This window comes from Balearica regulorum, chromosome 1 (genome assembly GCF_011004875.1).
Source record: "Balearica regulorum gibbericeps isolate bBalReg1 chromosome 1, bBalReg1.pri, whole genome shotgun sequence".
Lineage (NCBI taxonomy): Eukaryota > Metazoa > Chordata > Aves > Gruiformes > Gruidae > Balearica > Balearica regulorum.
Window position 1 is genome coordinate 190,927,247 of NC_046184.1, and position 22,942 is coordinate 190,950,188.

The window sequence follows — 22,942 nt, forward strand, 5'->3', positions numbered from 1 at the left end:
AGTTCTTTCATGCAACATCTGGTATTTTGCATCAGTGAAAGACACTGACAGTTCCCACTCATAGCCTCAGGATTTTCTTCCTATTAATAAACAGGAACACCTGCACCTGGTCCTTCTAGTAGTGGCTACTTGTATGCATTCCAAATCCTTTAAAATCTGCTTTCCAGGAACATTTAACCTCTTTAGGGAGATAAAGGAGATCAATTCTATACTATGAAGTAGTAGAATTTTTTGTTTTCTTCTTCAGTAAACACATTTTCTTCTTTGTTGGTAGACAGAACTAATTTTAACCTGACAAAGCTTTCTGTAAAGAACAAGCCTTCCCCACACTCCCACCAATGCTGCTGAACCTGCTGTAAAAAGAAAAAAAAAAAAAAGATGTATTCAACTAATTATATCACATTAAAAAGTAGGTTTGTTTTCATGCAAACTAGTTCTTGTAATTTTGGTTTTGAACAAGTCCCTGGGAGCTTTGTATCACGTGCTAAACATCAACACCAAACAGCAAGTAAGTAGTACAATGCTATACCATATAATATTGAAGTGCCTGTTGGGGAAGGTATTCACAAAGGTTAACATTAGCCCCTGCAGGCTAAAGCCTGTGGGCTTTCTCTAATCAGTAAAGGGAGAAAGGCTCCTTTAGAGGGCGATTCAGAACTGAAGATTCATTTAGCTACTCTGAATCTCTCTCTGGAGGAACCTCACTGCCATTAACTTCAGAAACAGCCTGCAGAGATTAGCCTCAAAAAGATCACGCTAGCCTTTGTGAATACTCCCCAGTATTTACCTTCCATCACTAGAAGCAGTGGCTGAAATTCACTACTGAGATAGATACACAGTTGGGTATTCTGTATTTAAAGCTGAACACTGTGTATTGCACATGGACTGAATTTTACTCAGCTGGAGCTTAGCAGTCCTGCCAGTATCACTGAAACACACTCTCCCAGCACTACTAGGATGACTGCAGGATTTAGTTTTTCCACTGGTCCATTGAAGTGGTCCGTTTGACGGCCACCCGCATGCTGCCATACAAAGCTCTGCTGTGCCCTGGCACCTTCAGAATTCACTAACATTCTACAGTCGTACAGGCACAGCTCCTTCCCTCACTCCGACTGCTCATTGTAGCACTGGAGTGGCAGCTGGGTCTTCACCATCAACCTAATCACAAAGAAGAAAAATTCTCAACTTTTGAGACCTGCTGTCAACAATTTTTATGGTTGTTATTTAGTAGCAACAAGAGAGGAAAGTGGTCTTTTAATCTTAAACACGGAATAAAATTGGATTTTGTGACTTGGGAACACAAGAAAGTCATTACTACTGACAGAACTATTATCAGGGTCATTTCCTAACTCTTCCAATCCTTCTATAATTCATCAGATCATTGTGCTTCCCTCTCTGAAAAATTTCTATGGTATCTTCAAATTCTATCAAATAATAGATTTGACAAAAATAAGACTTCCATAATAGTATATAAAAAGAACGATTACAGCTCTTTAAGTTTTGATGGGACTTTTCACATTTATGATTCTGCCAAAATTTCGCTTCACAGAGTATCTTTGTAACACAAACCTCCCATTCTTTTACAAATGTATACAGGGAAAAAGACCCTTTAAATTGACTTCAGCAAAGGCATGACAAAGTTAATCACAAACAGAAGTCTTTCATTTAATAACAGTCAAGTAATAAGCAGAGCCACAGACAATACAAACTCCAGGTAGAGCTGATTTCCAAAGTATGTCTTAAAGTATGGTTAGACAAACCAGTACAAGTCTGAGAGTTCAGCACTTTTCACAGTCTTATGACAACACCCAAGCCCTAGGAAGTCTGGTTCTAAACTTAATTTTTTTCCTTTACAACCATGTCAAACATGACTTAGACATAACAAAATTAACTTGCAAACATCAGATCAACTTGCAGACATTTGCCAAGTATATTTTACCACTGAAATTAAGCCTCTTTATCAAACAGAAAAGTTATGTTCATATCTTTAGAGATCAAATTGAGACAAAGGTGTAATGAGCACAGAAAGTACTACAAAGACCAGTTATTGTTCCAAATTAACAGACCCTTTGCATGTTACATAAACTACTTGCAATGCAGTATGTCAAATACTTTATGCTGTGTTATTACCTATGTAGCAGTGTAAGAAATGTTGTCATTATCTGAAATTGTTTTTGCATAATCCTCCTCTACATAAACATCAAAGCACCTTAGTTTCAAAAGGCATTTAACCATGATGGCCTTTTGAAAACTATATTGCATCTTTAGACAGGAAAAAAAAAAAGGTTCCTGTTTGTTATATTCCAGTATCAGGTGGTTTTTCAAGTATTCAGTCAAGAGATTTGCAAACAAAAATTATAAGCAATTAATATGGCTCATCCTAATTATATTGTGGCATTAGATTAATAGACACTATGCACTCTGTCCTTTAAGTGTAGTGTTCTGTAGAATTCTGCATAATAAGAATCTTTTGGCTTGAAATGAATCTCCAAGCCTGCTGATTAGATGGTTAAAGGGCAGTTTTTAATTATTGTCAAAATCTAATTAAGAATATGAGAGAGGAACAAAGTTTGCACTTTTTCACATAATTGTTTATTAAAATAAAGGAAAATCCAGAATTTTACAGTTCATCTTAGAGTTGGAAAATGTATGTAGTCAAATACCACTTTCAGAAGACTTTTTCCTTTATATACTCAGAAGGGCATTTTGTACTTCTGCACTGACACATCTGAACATCTTTCTAGAGCACAATTATTGCACAGGACAGTTATATTTGTGATAGTACTCATTTAACCAAACATTACATTGCCCATTGATCCTTTTGTTAAACTCAGTAGAACAAAAAAAAAAAAATGCAATAGGGTAAGATTTTGCCAGATACATTAAATCACAAAGTAGATTACCAGTTCAAGAAAAGCAGCGATTTCTCTAATTAAAATACACAACTGATAGTTTACCCCTGGCAATTTATAAACAAGAAGCATTAAACTGAACACAAACATTTCAGTGAATTCTACGCTGTTTCCTGTGTAACGCGCAAATGCAATGCAACACAAAACAAGACTTTTAGAAAGAACCAGTATTAGTTTATCGAAAAAGGAATGACCTATTTGACCAGTACCTACACATTCCCAAATTATGCTGCAATCCTTCTCAGTTGATGGAGGATTGTGAGGAGATTACATCTCATCAATTCTCTGAAACTACATTTAATTTAACTTCATAATACGTCAAATGAAGTTTTAATATATAGAAACCTCTGTTTTCTCCTCCATCTAAAATATTTGCAGCAATTAATCTTAAAATTACTTTGGAACATTTAGCAGTTATTTACTTATTTGAGTAATAAACCCTTGAAATAAACCTTTTTGAGCTTAATACTTGAATCATGTGAAAACTGTTCCTCTAAAGATGGAAGTTTAGAAAAAAAAATAAAGGAAAAAAAAAGTAAACATTTTAGCATTCAGTAGGAATAATTTCTTTGCAGCAAAATCATAATACAGTTCCCCCATCCACAAAGTAGGCTCAACCATATCCGATACTTTAAATATCAATGGGTCATGGCTGTGTGTTTACCCTTGTGCTGTCAGTAATACCTATAGAGAAGCCCATCTTTCTTTCAGGAACATAACATGAAATCAGCCCATTCTTCTACTAGTCAAGGAAGAATCAGTGCATGAGTTAATGTATTTTGACAAGAAATGAAAACTTATCTCTGTTTAAAAAAAATAAAATCCCAGGAAGTAATTTTTGCTAGCTATAAAAAAGGCCAATTCATTAGTTGTATTTTGTAGTTCCCAAATAAATAGACCTTTGCTGCATAGCAATGTCACTTATTCCAAAGCTTTCAGCAGACGTTAAGAACTCCCAACACGATCTCTGGGAATAATTCGTAGATCCGAACCATGCTTCAGAAACACATTTCCTAAACAAACAAAACAGAATGTGTTACTAACAATCAAATAAAATGTTACCTAAACAAGCATATACATTTAAGTGATAATAATGTTAGGTCAGCATTTAACATCTTCATAGTAATTCCTCTAATATACCAGAAATACATTTTATTTATATTTCCATGGAATTTCATCTTATCCCTCTTACTCCAAAGAAGTCTTATTTTTAAATACAAATACCAGATCCAAAGTCATCTAGTAAGACTTGCAAGCTATTGCCTTTCAAACTTTGCAGTTCCATATTTGAATGTCTGATTTCACTTATACACCATAATAATTCCAAGACTGGGAAATGAAGTTTTACTTCTCCATAATTATTTTTTTATCTTGAGGTCATTCATGCATATACTCATTTTTAATTCTCTCCTTGGTTCAGTACTTATCTGCTTCTAATTTCAGAACCTCAACTGTACTTTTCTTTTAGGAAGGCTCTCCACATATCCAAGCAAAAATCAGTCTCATTTTAGCATTAAAAAACCCCTTGAACTTCATAATTATTACTGTATAGTCTTAATTATGATAGTCGTTTCAAGAGGACATAGTACGAAAATTAGAAGTTTCTCATACTTAGACGTCTAGAATATTTTCTGCATGTATTCAGGATTGTCATTCAGGTTGCTATTCTATTAAATGTAAGGCTTGAAAATGAAACCACATTGCTACAAGTGATGCATTATTTAATTACTATATGGAACTTTTTATTTAACTTTATACTCCTACTACATGAAACAGACTACGCCGAATTCTACAGTATCAAGTTTTAATAATATCTACCTATTGTTATCGATCTGTGTGTTGACTTGTAAAAACAGAATAACTGTATTTCTCTCCTAAGCAACCCATTTCATGGATGTAGAGTGCTCTCATAAAAAAGATGAAGATATTTAATATTTGTTCAAGTTATTAGCATATTGGAACAAAACTACCCTTTTTTCAAACTTCAATTTTCCAGCACACGGATCAGGATTGAAACCATTCTACTTATTCAACATAATGAGTATTATAAAATCAGTTCAAAAGAATGTGTTATCAGAAGATGTTCTGCTTTTAGCGATCTGCCAAGACGACATACTGAAGAGATCTATAAAATCCACTGAACGCAAATCTGTCACACCAGCAAACCAGAGAACTAAGCTAACCAATTTGGACAAAAAGGTATTCGTATTGCAATGGCCATCATAAAACATTTTGATTTTAAAACAGGCCACAGCTGCATCTCATGCAGACAACAGTTCACCTCACCTCTCAGTCTGTTTCCATCATTAATATCACAGTGGTTTTATTACAGTTATGGCACACTATTCCCTGAACTATCAAGGGTTTAAAATTGAAATAAATACAGGAATTAAGTGCTAAGCCTAGCTTTTTCAGCTTTCATTTCCCCTGCTCCGTGGAATCATATGGGGAGAATGAAAGCCATACTTGAGGAGTACTTTTATTAAGAAAGGTGAGGAAACAGTGGAACAGTACAAAACCTCTGAAATCCCCAAGGATTACTAAGATTTTATTCCTAGATCATCTTATTTTGGGAAGTTTCTGAAGACTAAAGTAACTGTTCAATCTACAGGAACTTTAATATATGCAAAAAAAAAAAAGAAAAAGGAAAAAAAAAGTATGTTTTACCCTACAGTTTCTGAGATACCAATTAATAAGGCTGAACATAAAGTTATATCAAAGTTACATGTTTACTTGTAAACTGAGGAGGGAATTTGGTGCAGGTCTTTGGTTTGGTGTAGATTGGTTTTTTTGGTTGGTTTTTTTTTGGGGGGGGAGTGGTTGGGATTTTGGTGGGGGTTTTTTTGGTTTTGGTTTTTTTCCAGTTTAAGGGCAACGTCATACAGCACTGTCAGGGCAATGATACCTTCTATGATAAAAAAAAATCCATGTGAAATCCATGTGCCTATGCTTACATTTGCAGATAAGATTAATACTGGGATGAAAACATTTTTTGCATCTAGATGCTTTTGATTTACCTAATCCTTCATTACGAGATGCTGTCTTCTACTACTACTGAATAATTCCTCAACATTTATAAGAGCTTAGGAGAGGTAAAGCAAATCAATTGGAGATGAGAATTCAATATGCATAGCTGCAAGCATTATGAACTACCATGTGGATGTTTTCATTCAGGAGTCAAGTAACCCTAAATACATTTACCTTGCAGGATTAAGCTACAACTAATTTGAACTACATAATATAAAACGAAAGTATACTTTTGAGGAAGAGAAACAGCGTTAAGTATACCTTAACTTAAGCAACTGACTTTATCTGTTTTACCTGAGTATTCTTGAGTGGTCATATGAAAGTGCGGCTTTACACGTGGGTGATGATCTAGTGGCTAAACTAAATTACTAGTTTTATTATCTGTTTTGAATACACTTCGTCATGGGATCATGATGCAGACAGCATCAGCTGAGGAGTCTGCCTGAGGCAGTACACCTGTCAAACCATAATCCAGGTGTCCTAAGACAAGCCCAAGAAGGACAGAAACCTCCTGTGGGGCATAGCGCCAAACACTCACTCGATCTTCATTTTTAAATGTTGTTGATCCAATCACAGACCTCAGAAATGGGTCACTACACTCAAAACGGTTCCTTTTACAATTCCAAGAAATTCCCCAACCTAATGTCAAGCAACTGCTCTTCTAACCATCAGATACTATTATGTGCTCTCCAAGGATTTACTTTATACTATTTATCTTACATAGCTAAGTTCTTATACTCTCTTTAGATCTGGGGGGGGGGGGGGGGGGGGGGAGGGGAAAGGTTTGGTATCTTCAGTAACGACTGACAGATAAAGGGCACAAATGAATGAGACCTGGCAGAGATTTCATGCAAAAAATAGAGAAGCCACAAGTCCCCATCAACTGTTCATCATGCTTCACTGGATGACTGTGTTCCACAAGCACCAAAGCCATTTTTACTATTTCTTAGTAGAAAGTTATAAACATTTCTTCCCTAACAAGACACTCCACCATAATGCTCATCTCAAATGGGTTGAGATTAGATTACTGTAATAATTTCCAAACTAATTTATAAGTATAGCTTTTCAAGAACTAGTCTGCAGAAGCCTGCTTCCAGACAACAGACTATTATTAGTACAATCTGTACTATGTTTCCATGTATTTCAGGAGGTGATGGGGAAAAGCTTTACACTCTTCTGTGACAGAGAGAAACTCTTGTCTTAGAGCCAGCCTCCACAGTTGAAACCAGAGATTTCGCACCTAGAATGCCTTGGTAAGAACAAGGGTACTATAGGCAAGAAGATCCTCTCTTCTTGAAAACATGCTTTACAAAGCACCTAGAGTTCCTAGTCTAAACCTGAGTATTATTTTTAAATGTATCTCATGAGAGGTGCTCCTAAAATAGCAAATATGACTGAACTAGGTATAGTGGGGGAAAAAATATAGCTATTATATGTTATTTCAGTAATATGTAATACAGCTCTTTTAAACTGCCCACTAAATAGCTAAGCTCTGAAGATCAGAAGTGCCTCATTTTTTTTTCACAGATCTAAATAAACAAATGCTGAACAATAGTTCTATGGATTTAACCTTTTACACACTACACTGACTGTAGTTTTCAACTACTGGGTAATGCTTCTCCCATTTAAGAAATCAAAACTTGAGATATAAATCAACCCTGAGTGCTATGCATTAGTTTAAAAGAAAAATAACTGAGGTTTTTAATACTAGGCTTTATAAATAACAACTTACCTGCTGTCTGTGCAGGGTTTATTCCTATACCATCTAGAAAAAAAAAGAACAGAAAAAAGAGAGGAAGATGAAACATACATATTACAATTTACTACACTAAACTTAAAGCTCAAAAAATATAATATACCAACAAGATATAATTATTAGATCAGGCTTTCATCCAGCTATTTCCTATAAGCAAAAATAGTGTTATGATAGGAGCTAACAAGAAACCTTCAGCACAGAAAATTCAAGCTATATATTAGGACAAAACCAAATTAATAATATTAGTGGTTCAATACCTTCATCCCATGCATAAGCAATTTAAATAATGCTGCAACATTATTAAATTCAGTTTGCAGTCTGTAGAGGTTGTGAAAGAAAAAACACTTTTGCTTTTATCAGTATCCCTTCACTGAAACTACAATACAAAAATCCATTAAAAATATATATAAACTATATTCTTACCATTTGTTATAATGGCACTTGTTGCTGCAGGAACTTTGAACTAAAGGAAATAAGAATAGGACAAAATAACATAAGGACATAGTTAAAGCAGAAAATATATGGGGAATATTCAAAACTATTACAATTTTAGCTGGTTCAGGTACAAAAAAAAAAAAAAGAGAAAAGATTCCCTTCAGATTTATAGATACAGTAAAAATAAAGGTTTGAAATCAAAAGTTGATTAGACACCTCAATACAGAATGTGAAATTTGCAGTACTAAACAACTAATTAAATCCAATTATTCTTACTCATTGTATAAAATATAAAAGTTAAGCATCTGCAAAGTAAAGAAATATTAATTCTTATTATACTAAATAAAGGAATATCTAAAACATGTACGGAAATGAGCTTCTAAGAAGCATACCTGTTATGTCAAACAGGAGTTAAACAAGAATTAGCTTAAACTAATCTTGGTTAATTCTGACCAATTTCCTAGCTTTCTCCTTGCCTCTACTGGCATTGCTCCAACTGCACTGCTCCAAGAGAAGAATTCGCTCCAGGATTTGCTGACAAAAGGAAGCACTATCAGCATGTCACCAGATCTGGCTTCCTCCTCAGATTTCTGACACCAGCCTAAGCAGGCCTTGCACCCTCAATCACGGCTATGTCTCTCCACAATACCCCACCTTCATACACATTGTATGTGGTCAGTTTTACAATGTGAAAAGCCCTACTCAGACAGGGTGGCATTGTATACAGGCTTCAAACTATTTCAGAAGACCTGAACTGAGATGCGGAAGCCAAAAATAGTTATTTATCAGGACTAGAGGGAGCCAGGCAGGGCCAGAGAAAAATCCTGCACTATGTAATGTGGTTGGACCACACAGGACACAAAGGGTTGGGTGGGTACAAGTCAATCAGTGCTACTTGGTTGGCCTGAGGACCAAAGGTTGCTCCCTGGGCTTTCTTTATTTAGCACAATAAACAACCCCTAAGGTAAAAGGTTGGTGTCTCTGCAATGAGCAAGTATCAGTGAAACCTACTCACAAAGCACTTCATCGTCCTCTCTATATTGAGTAAGAAAAAGGGCAGCTAACTATGAATGCTAATGCCGAGTGCTTCCCTGAAAGAACTGCAGAGCTCTCCCATCTGCTGAACAAGTCACATTCACTATTCGTGCTTTCCCCGTTTTCCCATTGTTCAACTTAAGATTTCCATGTTTGATTTGCAGAAACACTATGCATTAACAGAAACAGCTAAAGCTCACAGAAACCATGCTTGAATATAGTATTTAATTACTAATATACTGAAAAACTGGCTCTTTTTATCTCCAGACACACAACATTAGCAGAATTTTTTAACTTATTCTCTCTTAGCTTTTTATCCATAGCAGGTAAATCATGTCACTTCCTGATCTTGCAGGGTGACATGAATACAGTAATTTCTGCAAAAGATAAGTTAGATACCAGTGCCATTGTAGAAAAGCCATAAGGAAAGTAACAATTTGTCTTCAGAGCAAGACCTGAATAATGAAGCTGGTAAAATAGAAGCTACATATTTAACATTAAGAATGCAAAAAAAAATACCATCTCCTAACAATTAATGTATACATATCATATGCTGAAAAAAGCAAGCCTTCATTCTCAAGTTCACTAACTTCAGGAATCTTGACTTAGCAGTCTAAGGAGAAATCTTTTAACAGGTTTATGTTTTGTGTTGGTCTTTTTTTTTTTTTTTTTTCCCATAATAGGAGAAAATGAATTTATAGGGTTTGAACAGTGGGATTAATGTCAATCATATTAAGTCCTGCTCCTGGAATGAGTCCATCTCCAACCCAAAAATGAAAGGAATAAAACACACAAGCAGGAAATACATGTTTAACTTATTTTTCAACAAACATGTTTGCATTGTAACTAACCATGGATCTTTCATTCTAAACATCTAAAAAGAAAAAAAAGTAACTTATAGAATGTTAAGTGCCTATTCTCATTTCTTCTGTCTCTTCTGACACGCAATAATGCATGAAAGGGATGGATCACTCACAGGAAGACGGACGTCTCTACTCCTTTTGTGTCATTTTGCTTTTCAGCAGAGGAATCTATCTGATCCTGATACACTACGTGCACATGAGAACTGTGTAGCAACCAGTCAGTGAAGCACTAGTTAAGACTCTTACTGCTTCATATTGTATTGTGTTAGAAGAGAATAGAAGCATAAGCATATGTTTCCCATGCTGAAAATATACAAGCTTTCTGTGATACAGTCACATGAAAAAAGCAAAGTTCTATATTCAGTAGATAATCCCTGGCTTGCTTTGAAAGCAAATTGGGTAACATCCAGCCCCAAACTCACACACTTTAAAGACAGAGATTGTTTGCTTTAAAAACCTTATAAATCGGTAAGCGAGGCTGCCGGACAACTTATTTTCTCTAATGCTAGGAAATACATCTGTCAATATATACAGTCAAACAATAAGGAAAAGATGGCAACCATATACCAACAATTATATCCCTTTCTCAATTTTTCACAATTACAAAAGTCTTCTACAGTAATAAGCTCATCTCCTTTTTGCACAATGAATAGTAGATAAATGCATTAAACCATAGTACTGTGGTACCCATCTATCAAAAGTAACATTGGAAGAGCAAAATAATAGTTTCAAAAATATACATGTTTAAGAAAGAATAAAATTTAACTTTTATTTAATGGAAATAGATGATTATTTTAGTAATAATCCCCCCAAATGTAAGGGAGTTTTTTTGTAAGTATTGTGCAAATGTACACTTGAGATATGTATCAAGTAGCTCTAACAGATGAAGGAAAAAATTCAACAGATACTACACATTGTAAATGAGAACATTAACACTGTCACAATAAACTGTGACAATTGTGGGAAGAACTATAAATAGATAAAAACTGAGACAGCAGTGTTTCCAATACTGTACGTCTCAATTTACATTTTTTATATACAGTCTGCAGAGAAAATTAAAAATAAGGAAAGAGTTAAATTTGCATTATCCAGATTATCACTGCCAAATGTATATACTGGGAAGGGCTGAGACTGCTACAAACCATTAAGATTTCCTGAGACCTCCCCATTTAATGATCCAGTTTTACTTTACTTCCAGCTCTGCCAACCATGAATTACGTAAAATGAACTTACGTGATGTGCTAGAGATGACAGGGAAAAAAAAATCTGTTACGGATTTCAGTTATTTCCAAGAAACAAAAAGAAGGAAAAAAAAAAAAAGGAACGTGTTTTGTACAATGGAAGTAATTCTGAAAACTTTACTTGGAAAAACTGTAACCTCTGATAAAGCACTGTGACTGAAACTTGATATAAGATGACCATTCTACTTCATGTCTACAGCTCTACTGTTCCAGGGGAATTCTGGTTATGATTTGGCCAAACTTTTAGACTCTGAAAAAAGACTCAGTAGAAACTTGCTAAGCCTAAACAGCTGAAACTTAAATCCTCCTCTGCCCCAAGAGCTTTAATCACTGAGAGGATAATGCACTTCCCCTGGAGATCAGCTAACAACTTTGTCCAAAATCCAGGGCTGCAGTTTGATCTTTTCCTTATGTTCCATACAAGGTAATGTGAAACTGGTATCTGAATCAAAACACACAGCCTAAGTTAATGCTAAGCTATGCAGTTCAAGGAACAAAAAACATTTATAAGATAAAAATTCTCTCTCATTCTTTTCAGTGCCAGTTCACAACAGATCAAAGGAATCATTCCTGGGGAAGAGTCTAACAGTCCTTTTTGCTCTCTGTTTACAAAGCATTTAGTTCTGCCTGGTCTCACAGAGATGTAAAAAGCTTCCGTGGTGATCCAGAGTGGTCTGAGGTCAAACAGCAAAACTCACGTGGATGTTCAAAATACTTGCATCAACTAAAATAATGGTTTGCTAAATGTGAATATTTAAGTAATTAATTCTTCTCTAAAGCCATTTCACAGAGGATCCTATCACCAACATACATTGTGGTTCCACCAGTAGGTAAGTTAACAGGTTTGATGGCAACCCATCCACCAGAAGTAGCCCCTCACTCCTGGTGTCTCCAACTGCTCCGTCCCACTCCAATGTTTCCTGGTCCCTCATACTACTCTATCAGACTTTACAGCCTAGGTCTATGTATGGGTTGTGTGGGCACAGCTGCATTAGTTCAGACTGACAATAAATGAAAAAAAACACAGTTTAAAAAGCAATTAAATCAGCAAATATTTTTAACAGGATTTATTATTCTGCTCAACTAACAACAATCCACAACCTCTCCCTACAAGCTGTGTTTCCACTAAGAATTTCTGTCACATAGTGGTATAATACTAACATGAGGAAACTCAAGACACAGAGTCCATTATCCTCCCTAATTATTTATTTTATTACAATTCCAATGCTTGAACAAACAAAATTTTCAATAACCCAAAATTTCCCAAATTTTCCTAAAAAGACAGAAGGGGAATTGCAAGAACAGACTCTCAGCTGAATCTGTTTGCTGATTAAATGAAAAAAGGCATCATACTTTTGAGCACTTTATTTTGCTGTTTACATCCAGTTGAACATCTCTTAATCTTTATACACTTACTCTGAAACAAACAGGATGCATTTCTTCAAATACATTATACAGGCAATTTAGGCACTTATTGGTTTTGGATTCCATGTGAAATATCCAACACCCAGAAGCCAAAGAACACATTATCCACGTCTTATTCACTTAAGTCTGTTTTTTTGAATCTAGCCCACATACCTAATCTCAATACTTTCTATAATCAAAAATTATATGTCTTCCAAAGTCAGAGATTACTGGAACTGAATGTGAGAAAAGTCTAAGAATTTCCTCAATAATTCTAAAGAATTTTCTGGATATTCTACATAACCAATTGAAAATATTAAATATTTTATATTATATATTATTTTACATTAGTAACAGTATCTTTCAATTATGTTCACTGTCACAAATTTTCATGTTACCAATATAAAATGGTTTAATTTAATTGCAAAAAACCCCAAAAACAAAACAGGAAGTGTGTCAATATTTGCTGTTGATGTGTAAATTGTGGAAGAAATGTGAAGTTTAGGATTCTGAAAGTTTTGGCAGGCCCTCACTGACACTAGTAAACCTTGTGTCCGTGTGTATCTAAGAAGTGCATTCTTTGTGCTGAAATAACCACTGTATTTTACAATTAAAAAGCTTTTGCTTTTAGGAATGTTCAAAAAGTTAAAAACCAATGTCATCATTTTCTACTTACTTCTTCTGCTGCAAACTTCAAGACAGCTGTGAAAGGTGTACTTTCAGGCACACTTAACCTGAAATTACAATGTAAGTGACAGCTAAGACAAACTGAAAAGCAACTTTATTTGCTATTAAACTACTAATTAAAACTTCATTTTTACCAATGGTAATACTTTTGCCAAAGGTCTGTATGTACTACTTAAGATCTAGATCAAAGCCTAAAAAGATTTATCAAAGAGTGTAGTGACAGGACAAGGGGTAATGGGTTTAAGCTGAAGGAAGGTTGATTTACATTAGATGTTAGAAAGAAATTCTTTACTGTGAGAGTGGTGAGGCACTGGAAGAGGTTGCCCAGAGAGGTTGTGGATGCCCCCTCCCTGGAAGTGTTCAAGGCCAGGTTGGATGGGGCTTTGGGCAACGTGGTCTAGTGGAGGGTGTCCCTGTCCGTGGCAGGGGGGTTGGAAGTGGATGATCTTTGAGGTCCCTTCCAACCCAAACCATTCTGTGATAGACACAGCAGTAAAACAAAGCAGAAAAGCCCCGACAGGTGAGTTAACAACAGAAAACTGCTTTTTGTTTCACGCCGAGGGAGAAAACTGCCTTTTCCCCTCGTGCAAAAGCCCTGTCAGGATGACCACTAGAAGCGTTGTTTGCACTGCCGCCGGTTTTCACGGCCTCCTCGCGTCACGCAGCGGCACCCGCCCGGCCCCGTCCCGCCACACCACTCACACTTTGTAGGGCAGCCGCGGGTCCGAGGTGAGCGTCACTTTAAAGGTGACCTTAGACCTGGGGGGAGCGAGCAGAAGGCACCGCGTTAGGGCTGGGGAGGGAAGGGGAGAGGGGGGCAGCGGGGCGGGGGTCGCTCACTCACATGATGCTCCCGAGCGCCGCCGCTCCACACCGACACGTCAAGCGGCGCCCGAGGGGGCCTTCCCCGCCCCTTCCGCCTCGTGAGCTGTCCGCGGCGCGCCTGACCGCAAAGGAAAACTAAACATGCCCTGCCGAGCGCTACGGGGGAGGGAGCGGGGGGTGTTCTGTCTCAGCGCCCGACTGGCCCGGGGAGGGGAGAGGATGAGGGGTGAACGAGGTGCACCGGAGAACGGAGGTGAGGCTTTCTAGTGAGGCAGTGACTCTGGCTGTTCCGCGGCCGAGATAGGACCCCACTACTGGGACCCCTGGGTTTCCGTAAGCGTTGTGGAGTGACGTCCGGCGGCTCCGGAGCGGATGTGGAGGGAGCGGGGCTGGGCCAGGCCAGGCGGGGCCGAGGGCTTGGCGGGCGGCGTGTCCCGGGCCGGACACGACTCGGCTCAGGGACATGGCGGGTTGCGGCCTGCGCGCCTCGCACGGGGCCGGAGGTTTGGGGCCGCTAAACAAAGATGAGTCCCCCTTCTCCGGAACAAATGCTAACAAGGGGCTGCTGAATTTAAATGCGTGTGCATATTTATATATATGCAGGCGTATACGTGTAGCGTGGGGGTGGTTCATCGTTGGGTTCGTTGCTTACCTGAGGTTTCGAGTCCACCAACATCAAAACAACACTATCACAACACCAAACAAGAGTGGACAATCTACACACAAAATCTACCTCTAGTCCCTTCACCACTATATCACTCTCAAGTTACGTTCAGTCAATGTTTTGCCCGTTACCTCTTCCCATTACTATCCTTATCTCGATTTTCTCGTGCCCCACGTTGGGCGCCAAAAAGGACTGTGGTGGGTTGACCCTGGCTGAGGGCCAGGTGCCCACCAGAGCCGCTCTATCACTCCCCTCTTTCATTAGACAGGGGAGAAAAGGTACAATGAAAAAAAACTTACGGGTCGAGATAAGGACAGGGAGAGATCATTCTCTAATTATCATCATGAGCAAAACAGACCGAACTTAGAGAGGGAATTCATCTTATTTATTACTAAGCAAAACAGAGTAGAGGAATGAGAAATAAAACCAAATCTTAAAAACACCTCCCCCCACCCCTCCCATCTTCCCGGGCTCAACTTCACTCCCGGCTTCAACCTCCACCCCCCCCAGCGGCACAGGGGGACGGGGAGTGGGGGTTACGGTCAGTTCATCACGCGGTGTTTCTGCCGCTTCTTCATCCTCAGGGGGAGGACTCCTCTCATCATTCCCCTGCTCCAGCATGGAGTCCCTCTCATGGGAGACAGTCCTTCACGGCCTTCTCCAACATGAGTCTCCTCCACGGGGTGCAGACCTTCAGGAGCAAACTGCTCCAGCGTGGGCCCCCCACGGGGTCACAAGTCCTGTCAGCAAACCTGCTCTGGCGTGGGCTCCTCTCTCCACGGATCCACAGGTCCTGCCAGGAGCTTGCTCCAGCGCGGGCTTCCCACGGGGTCACAGCCTCCTTCAGGTGTCTCCACCTGCTCCGGCGTGGGGTCCTCCACGGGCTGCAGGTGGAATCTCTACACCCCCTCATCCTCCCTCCATGGGCTGCAGGGGAACAGCCTGCTTCACCATGGTCTTCACCACGGGCTGCAGGGGGATCTTGCTCCGGTGCCTGGAGCACCTCCTGCTCCTCCTTCTGCACTGACCTTGGTGTCTGCAGATGTTCTTACATCTTCTCACTCCTCTCTCTGGCTGCAAAAGCCCTCTCCAACTGTTTTTCTCTTTCTTAAATATGTTATCACAGAGGCACTGATTGGCTTGGCCTTGGCCAGCGGCGGGTCCGTCTTGGAGCCGACTGGCATTGGCTCTGTCAGACACAGGGGAAGCTTCTAGCAGCTTCTCACAGAAGCCACCCCTGTAGCCCCCCCGCTACCAAAACCTTGCCATGCAAAACCAACACATTCCACCCCTCGCCTCTGTGAATCACATATTTAAGAATTATCATTAAAATATACATTCAACACAAAACTTCACAAACACTAATCACATCAACAAAGAAAAAGAAAAAAGAATTCCCCACACCAACATCAAAACAACACTATCACAACACCAAACAAGAGTGGACAATCTACACACAAAATCTACCTCTAGTCCCTTCACCACTATATCACTCTCAAGTTACGTTCAGTCAATGTTTTGCCCGTTACCTCTTCCCATTACTATCCTTATCTCGATTTTCTCGTGCCCCACGTTGGGCGCCAAAAAGGACTGTGGTGGGTTGACCCTGGCTGAGGGCCAGGTGCCCACCAGAGCCGCTCTATCACTCCCCTCTTTCATTAGACAGGGGAGAAAAGGTACAATGAAAAAAAACTTACGGGTCGAGATAAGGACAGGGAGAGATCATTCTCTAATTATCATCATGAGCAAAACAGACCGAACTTAGAGAGGGAATTCATCTTATTTATTACTAAGCAAAACAGAGTAGAGGAATGAGAAATAAAACCAAATCTTAAAAACACCTCCCCCCACCCCTCCCATCTTCCCGGGCTCAACTTCACTCCCGGCTTCAACCTCCACCCCCCCCAGCGGCACAGGGGGACGGGGAGTGGGGGTTACGGTCAGTTCATCACGCGGTGTTTCTGCCGCTTCTTCATCCTCAGGGGGAGGACTCCTCTCATCATTCCCCTGCTCCAGCATGGAGTCCCTCTCATGGGAGACAGTCCTTCACGGCCTTCTCCAACATGAGTCTCCTCCACGGGGTGCAGACCTTCAGGAGCAAACTGCTCCAGCGTGGGCCCCCCACGGGGTCACAAGTCCTGTCAGCAAACCTGCTCTGGCGTGGGCTCCTCTCTCCACGGATCCACAGGTCCTGCCAGGAGCTTGCTCCAGCGCGGGCTTCCCACGGGGTCACAGCCTCCTTCAGGTGTCTCCACCTGCTCCGGCGTGGGGTCCTCCACGGGCTGCAGGTGGAATCTCTACACCCCCTCATCCTCCCTCCATGGGCTGCAGGGGAACAGCCTGCTTCACCATGGTCTTCACCACGGGCTGCAGGGGGATCTTGCTCCGGCGCCTGGAGCACCTCCTGCCCCTCCTTCTGCACTGACCTTGGTGTCTGCAGATGTTCTTACATCTTCTCACTCCTCTCTCTGGCTGCAAAAGCCCTCTCCAACTGTTTTTCTCTTTCTTAAATATGTTATCACAGAGGCGCTGATTGGCTTGGCCTTGGCCAGCGGCGGGTCCGTCTTGGAGCCGACTGGCATTGGCTCTGTCAGACACAGGGGAAGCTTCTAGCAGCTTCTCACAGAAGCCACCCCTGTAGCCCCCCCGCTACCAAAACCTTGCCATGCAAAACCAACACAACATCACGGTCAGGATAAGACCTCTCCAGTTTTACTATGCTGCCTAAACCTCTATCGAAAGCTAACGGTTGATTTTTTTTCTGAGCATTTACAATGAATAAAGGAAGGACAATGTGTATCATTTTTCTCTTGCAGCTGGGAGAGTTAATGGGACATGGTGTCCTGTCTGCAAACAAGCTAGGGATGGATTGGAGGTGACTGTTTCTCACTAATGGGTTTGCAGACAACAATGTTATCCTCAACTCCAGAAAACTGGTCTGTTCCCAATGAAGTCTGCCCTCCTTTCCCTGCAAGCAAAACTAGAGCAAAAACCGGAGTTCTTTATTCAATATGTTTTTCCTGCAGCTCTTACCCACACTGTAATATGTTGTGTGATAGCAGTGAGACATAGCTTTGGCTTTTCTAGCTGTGTAGATGACAAATGGAATGACAGTTACAGCAATTAAAACAATTGGGATCTGTGGCAATTTGTAAACACATGAGTACAACAAAAAGCTTTTAAGTCAGGAAAATGTAAAAAAAAACAAACCAACAAAATAATTAAAAAAATATCCCTCTGGATGCTAAGATGTGACTGAGGTGAATTAAAATATCTCTGACAGCACTTCAGGGAAATCCCCCTAATTGTAAACAGCATTGCAAGAGAGAAAAGTACTGCAATGCATAGGAGCTATTCATCCCACGTGCCTGTATTATGTAGGTAGCTGCCTGGCTGGACCAAGTTTAATTGTGTGAGAGGGGAAATAGAACAATAAGAAAGGAATTGAAATTTTAAAAGTACAAAAATAATTACCTTAACAAGATCTGTTAATCAGTATTTAACTGCCTGAGCAAGATGATCACTTTTCGTAGCAAGGATCAAATTGTTCTAGAAAGTGCAGCTGTTTCTTGAAATAAGACGGAACATGTAAAATTACAATAGGGCGTGGAGGGATGTGTTTGTTTCTCAAGTAGTTACATCCTATACGGAGGCATTTCCTTACTTATAGCCTGAATACAATTTCCTAATAAACATTTTCTGAGTTGCCATAATTAATTACCATTATTATTTTACTTATATGCAGCATCGGGAAAAAAAGCTATGTGATAGTATTTTCTACCTGCTTACAAAAGAGTAAAGAAAAATGTAGGGTAAATAAGCTTGAGAACTGTGTTTAAAGCAGTGTTATTTAGCCTGATTTTTCTTCCCTCTTTGTTTCCTGTTCTCCCTTATTGTAGTCTCTCTTAGATCCAATATATTGGTAAGCATTCAATTAGAGCAGCCCCACCGTACAGCACTGGGAATCACAATTTCCCGCTCATCCAGCCACAAGTAAAGACTGTTCAGAGTCTGGCCATAAAAATTAAGCTGCAGTGTTTGTGTTTCTGAAAGATTTCTCCTTTGCTTCTAAAGCACACAGTGCGTCTTAATTTTTTAACCTTTCTATGTATTTCTAACATTCATGAATGCATGTGCCATTTGAAGAACATGAATTTTTGTGCTACCAAACAAGTGTCCATGTGGAGGAAGGTTACTACACAAGCATCTGGCCTGAGAACTCTATGGAAGTATCAAATCTGAAATTTTAAGAAATGCAGTAAAATATCTCCCACCTGCAAAACATGCTTTTAGCCTGTCAGTTTTGGACTGAATAAGGAACATTTAACTTCCAAGAATCTTTGCTGAAAAAGCACTGAAGCCTTTTAGCAGGTACCCAAAAAATTAAATCTTGGTGCTTGGCAAACTTCTCCATGCTCGCAAACAATGAATTAAACAAATGAGCATTGCCAAGCAATGTGTCACTGGAGGGAGAGAGGGAGGCAAGGGAAACACAGTGTTTCTCCAACCAAGCACTTCCATATGGAGCACATGGATAACAGTCCTATTCCTTCTGCTCTTAGTTGTGCCGTGGTTTCACCAGATGGATTGAGCAGTGTTAACCACCATGACAAAGGAGAGGTCCTGTTTTTAACCCCCACTTCTGCCTCATTCTGTTCCTGTCCTCCTGCCTGCTTGCTGCTCCTTGGTGGATCCACCTGTGAGTCAATTCAAATCAGCAGAAGAGAAGGATGTTTCCCTGCTGGCTCAGAGCATCGAGTCAGCTCAGGCAGAGGAGGCGGCAACGAGATCTTCTACTTTTGTCAGTAGGGAAACGGGGTGAGACTTCCTTTTGATACCATTTCCTGTAGCCCAGGGGCTGAGGTCCTCCTCTGGTGGGTAACCCCCTCAGCTCTCCTTTGGCTTGGGGTGGTGGTGGGTCTCTTGGCTCTCCGTCTGACCCAGGTCAAGCTCATCAGCGGGAACCCTGTGACTCTTCCCAGTGGTTACGTGCTATCTAGGTTGTTTTGGTTGCAGAACCTGAAAATCTGACTTTGTGCAACTTTCTTTGCCAAAGTTTCTGTATTCCAAGGCTAGAAGCTGCTGCATTAGGCTAGGCTGACTGCTCAGGCTGAGCACATCGACTTTAGTTAGGTTGCCCACACTTTTTATCCCTGAACAATTACAGAATCTACTTTTTCTCATTTTTTTTTAAACAGAAATAGTGGCGTAACATACAACATAAATTTAGCCTATTTAAACAAGCCTGTTGGTACCGACCAGCAAGAAAACATTAACCTCCTTTAAACACAGAGGTTTCCATCTTCATGAGTCTGCAGCCCAAGTGAGGCAAAAGCAGTCTTTTATTATGTACTGTGTCACTGTATTTCTTCCTAAAATATCAGGATACATAGGATCTTTAAAAAAGCATTATTAAGCCAAAGATAGAAGATAATTATAATGATTTAGCAATGCAATGCAAAGTTAATAATCAGACAACATACCTTCATAATATTCCTTCAACAAAATAATAATTAAAAACCTACTACAGTTCTCTTGTGTCACAAACGTTTTACAAAAATAATGTCAAAATAAGAAGATTGCATACAAATGTCATATTAGTCATACAGAAATCAATGCTAGGCCTCTAGACTTCAGAAGTTTTATTATATGTGTGCATTAGATAGTACAGATAACTCTATACCAAATGATGGATTAGTCTTCTGAAGCACCAGCACCAGATGTATTTGTCAGCTGTAGATAGCATTCGTTTTTCCATATATGAAGGTTTGGTGGTTTGTTAGGGGATGTTCTTCAATTGCTTTGAGAAACTTTGTAATAAGATACCTTTAAATCAAAAGGATAATAAGCATTTAACAGGAAAAATGTCTGAAGGAAGCAAAAGTGGGTCTTCTTTCTTCTTTTATCTGACATTAATTGTCATAGAATTTGATTTAAGTAATAACATCGTTATATAAATGTACTGTGTCCTATTTTCCAGAATTTATTTGAAATCACTTTACCTTTGAATAATTTTCCAGGTGAATGATTTTCCAGGTGTCCCATTTATCTTTAAAAGCAAATTGATTTATCTATCTTTTGTCATGATGACAATTACGTCATTTTTTTTAGTGGTATCAGTGCTGATGTGATATTTTGGTTTTCATATGCAGGAAATGTTTTTAAAGTAGCTTCCATATGATTCATATTCATTATAATTATGCTTTAATTGGGCACTAAAACCCAAAATACCATCTTTTGATTTGAGAGTGTCTAATAAACTGTAGTTCTTCAAATCTGGAGGCCGCCCAACCCTCTGGTGAGGAAAGGAAGACATTTTGGGGGGGAAGGTATGGATATAAAGAAAGCATGTCCAGATCTACAGATTTAACCTTTTCCCATAATTGTTAACTTTATAAAAATCCTTTTTGCTTCTACAGACAGCAAACACAGTTAGCTTAGGGTTTTATAGAATATTTTATTAACTAGGTTTTGGTGAATTGTGAAAAGAATGTATTTTGTCAGCTAGTCACCAGTCTTGGGAAAAACGTCTACCTTTATTACCTGCCTGCTGCAAGCAGCGAATTCTGTGACCTGAGCATGCTGCTCTGAGATAGCCCAATATGTATTTTCATCTAATTATGCAGATTCTGTTATCCAGAAGCTTTCCTGTGTGTTGATTTCCTTGCGTCCATCATCAGGCTGTGCAGTTCTATCATTTATTTTTACTACCATTGTGTACTACAGTGGGTTAGTTTGCTACTGGATATAAAATTACCTTGTTTACAAGATGATTCAGAGAATCGGACAATATACACAGATGTATTGCAGACTCCTATAGTGAAACACAAGTGTGTAGAGAAGCATAAATTCAGGCTAAGAACATTTTTATTGTAGCATCCTTTTCTTCTGTAAAGTACAAATACAGTTTTCCAATACTAACCAGGGTAGCTTTCTTATGTTCTGTTTCACATCTTAAGCAGCTTGTGCTTTATGCACAGAATTAAATCGTAACTAAGTCCATGAAAATTCAGTGAGAGACCAAAATTTCGTCCATTATGTGCAGCCGTGATAAAAAAACCAGCAAGAGTCCAGATTCAGCTCCTACTGCAATTTAATTATTCATAAGTCCTCTAGCCTATTAGATTTTTTTAATGAGGGACACTTTGGGGTTTTTTTTTGCTTTAAATAAATGAAGTTATTCTACTGACTTCATAGTTAACATTTAACTAAAAAAAACCTGCACAGATTCTTCCTGAAGAGAAGCAAGATATTAAGCCAAATTATGTTTCCATTTTTGAATGTAAAAACTGGCAAAGAGAAGGAGACTAAAGAAGAAATTAGTTTCAGGTCCACGAAGTTATGATTCCAACAAGTACAAGATGTCATCTGTGATATGCCTCACAGTTCTCTAAACAGGGTCATCTTGTATATATTTTCTTTATTCAGTCATTTGTTATGAAGATACCTCTTGTATTTTTCCTTCTCTCCTTTTTGTTCTCTTTGATGGCAAGCCCAGAAATGAGTTTATGTAGTCTGCAAGTATTACTGCAAGAGGACATTTTCACTGACACGGAGGTGAGGTTACACAGATCACTAGTTTAGTGTTTGAAGGGATTAGAAGAGAGATTTATGGAGATGGCAAAAGGTGGTGCATCTTTGTGGAAATGAAAGAGAAGTGAAAACCTACATTGTGTTTGCAAAGTCTGGACTAATTGCTAAAGCTTTGTTTGGCAAAGAGATAAACATGGCCTTTAATTTTCTTCATCTAGAACGGGCCTTTCTAACCTGCTGTGGTTCAGGACACCAGCCTTCAAATCTTGACTCTGTTTCAGGCTCTGCCTTCTAATTTCTTTGGGTACTAAGCCAAGAATTTCTCTGCATGTTGCCTTCCTGTGGGATTCTTAATGGATCAGAGGTTTAGCTGGAATGTTCTGACCTGGGCAATATGCCTCCTTGTTCGGTGCTTGCTGTAGCACAATGCTGAAGATTTCTCTGAACGTTTAAGATGCTTTTGTGTTAGACGTGGTGAGAAACTTCTTGTTTCTGGACCATTACCCGTAAACCCAAAATTAATTCTACTAAGTGCAAAATTATATTAGCACAAGAGATTT

At 39.2% G+C, this 22,942-nt stretch overlaps 1 protein-coding gene across 1 annotated transcript; it reads right to left on the bottom strand.

Annotated features, from left to right (window-relative positions):
• Nucleotides 1-2,569: 2,569 nt before the first annotated feature.
• On the bottom strand, nucleotides 2,570-14,847 carry LOC104643249 (ubiquitin-fold modifier 1). The gene is made up of 7 exons (XM_075741974.1): nucleotides 14,838-14,847; nucleotides 14,205-14,303; nucleotides 14,063-14,119; nucleotides 13,350-13,407; nucleotides 8,119-8,158; nucleotides 7,672-7,704; nucleotides 2,570-3,925 (listed from the first exon to the last, which is right to left on the bottom strand). Coding segments are annotated over exons 2-7 (258 nt in total). The 5' UTR covers nucleotides 14,207-14,303; nucleotides 14,838-14,847; the 3' UTR covers nucleotides 2,570-3,857.
• Nucleotides 14,848-22,942: the final 8,095 nt, after the last annotated feature.

Bases quoted from the DNA above. Each gene is read 5' to 3' on its own strand.
- LOC104643249 (XM_075741974.1), bottom strand. The intron at 13,408-14,062 runs GTGAGTGGTGTG...TTGTAATTTCAG, and splicing joins CCGCGGCTGCCCTACAAAGT to GTTAAGTGTGCCTGAAAGTA. The intron at 8,159-13,349 runs GTAAGTAGAAAA...TATTTCCTTTAG, and splicing joins TGAAGTTTGCAGCAGAAGAA to TTCAAAGTTCCTGCAGCAAC.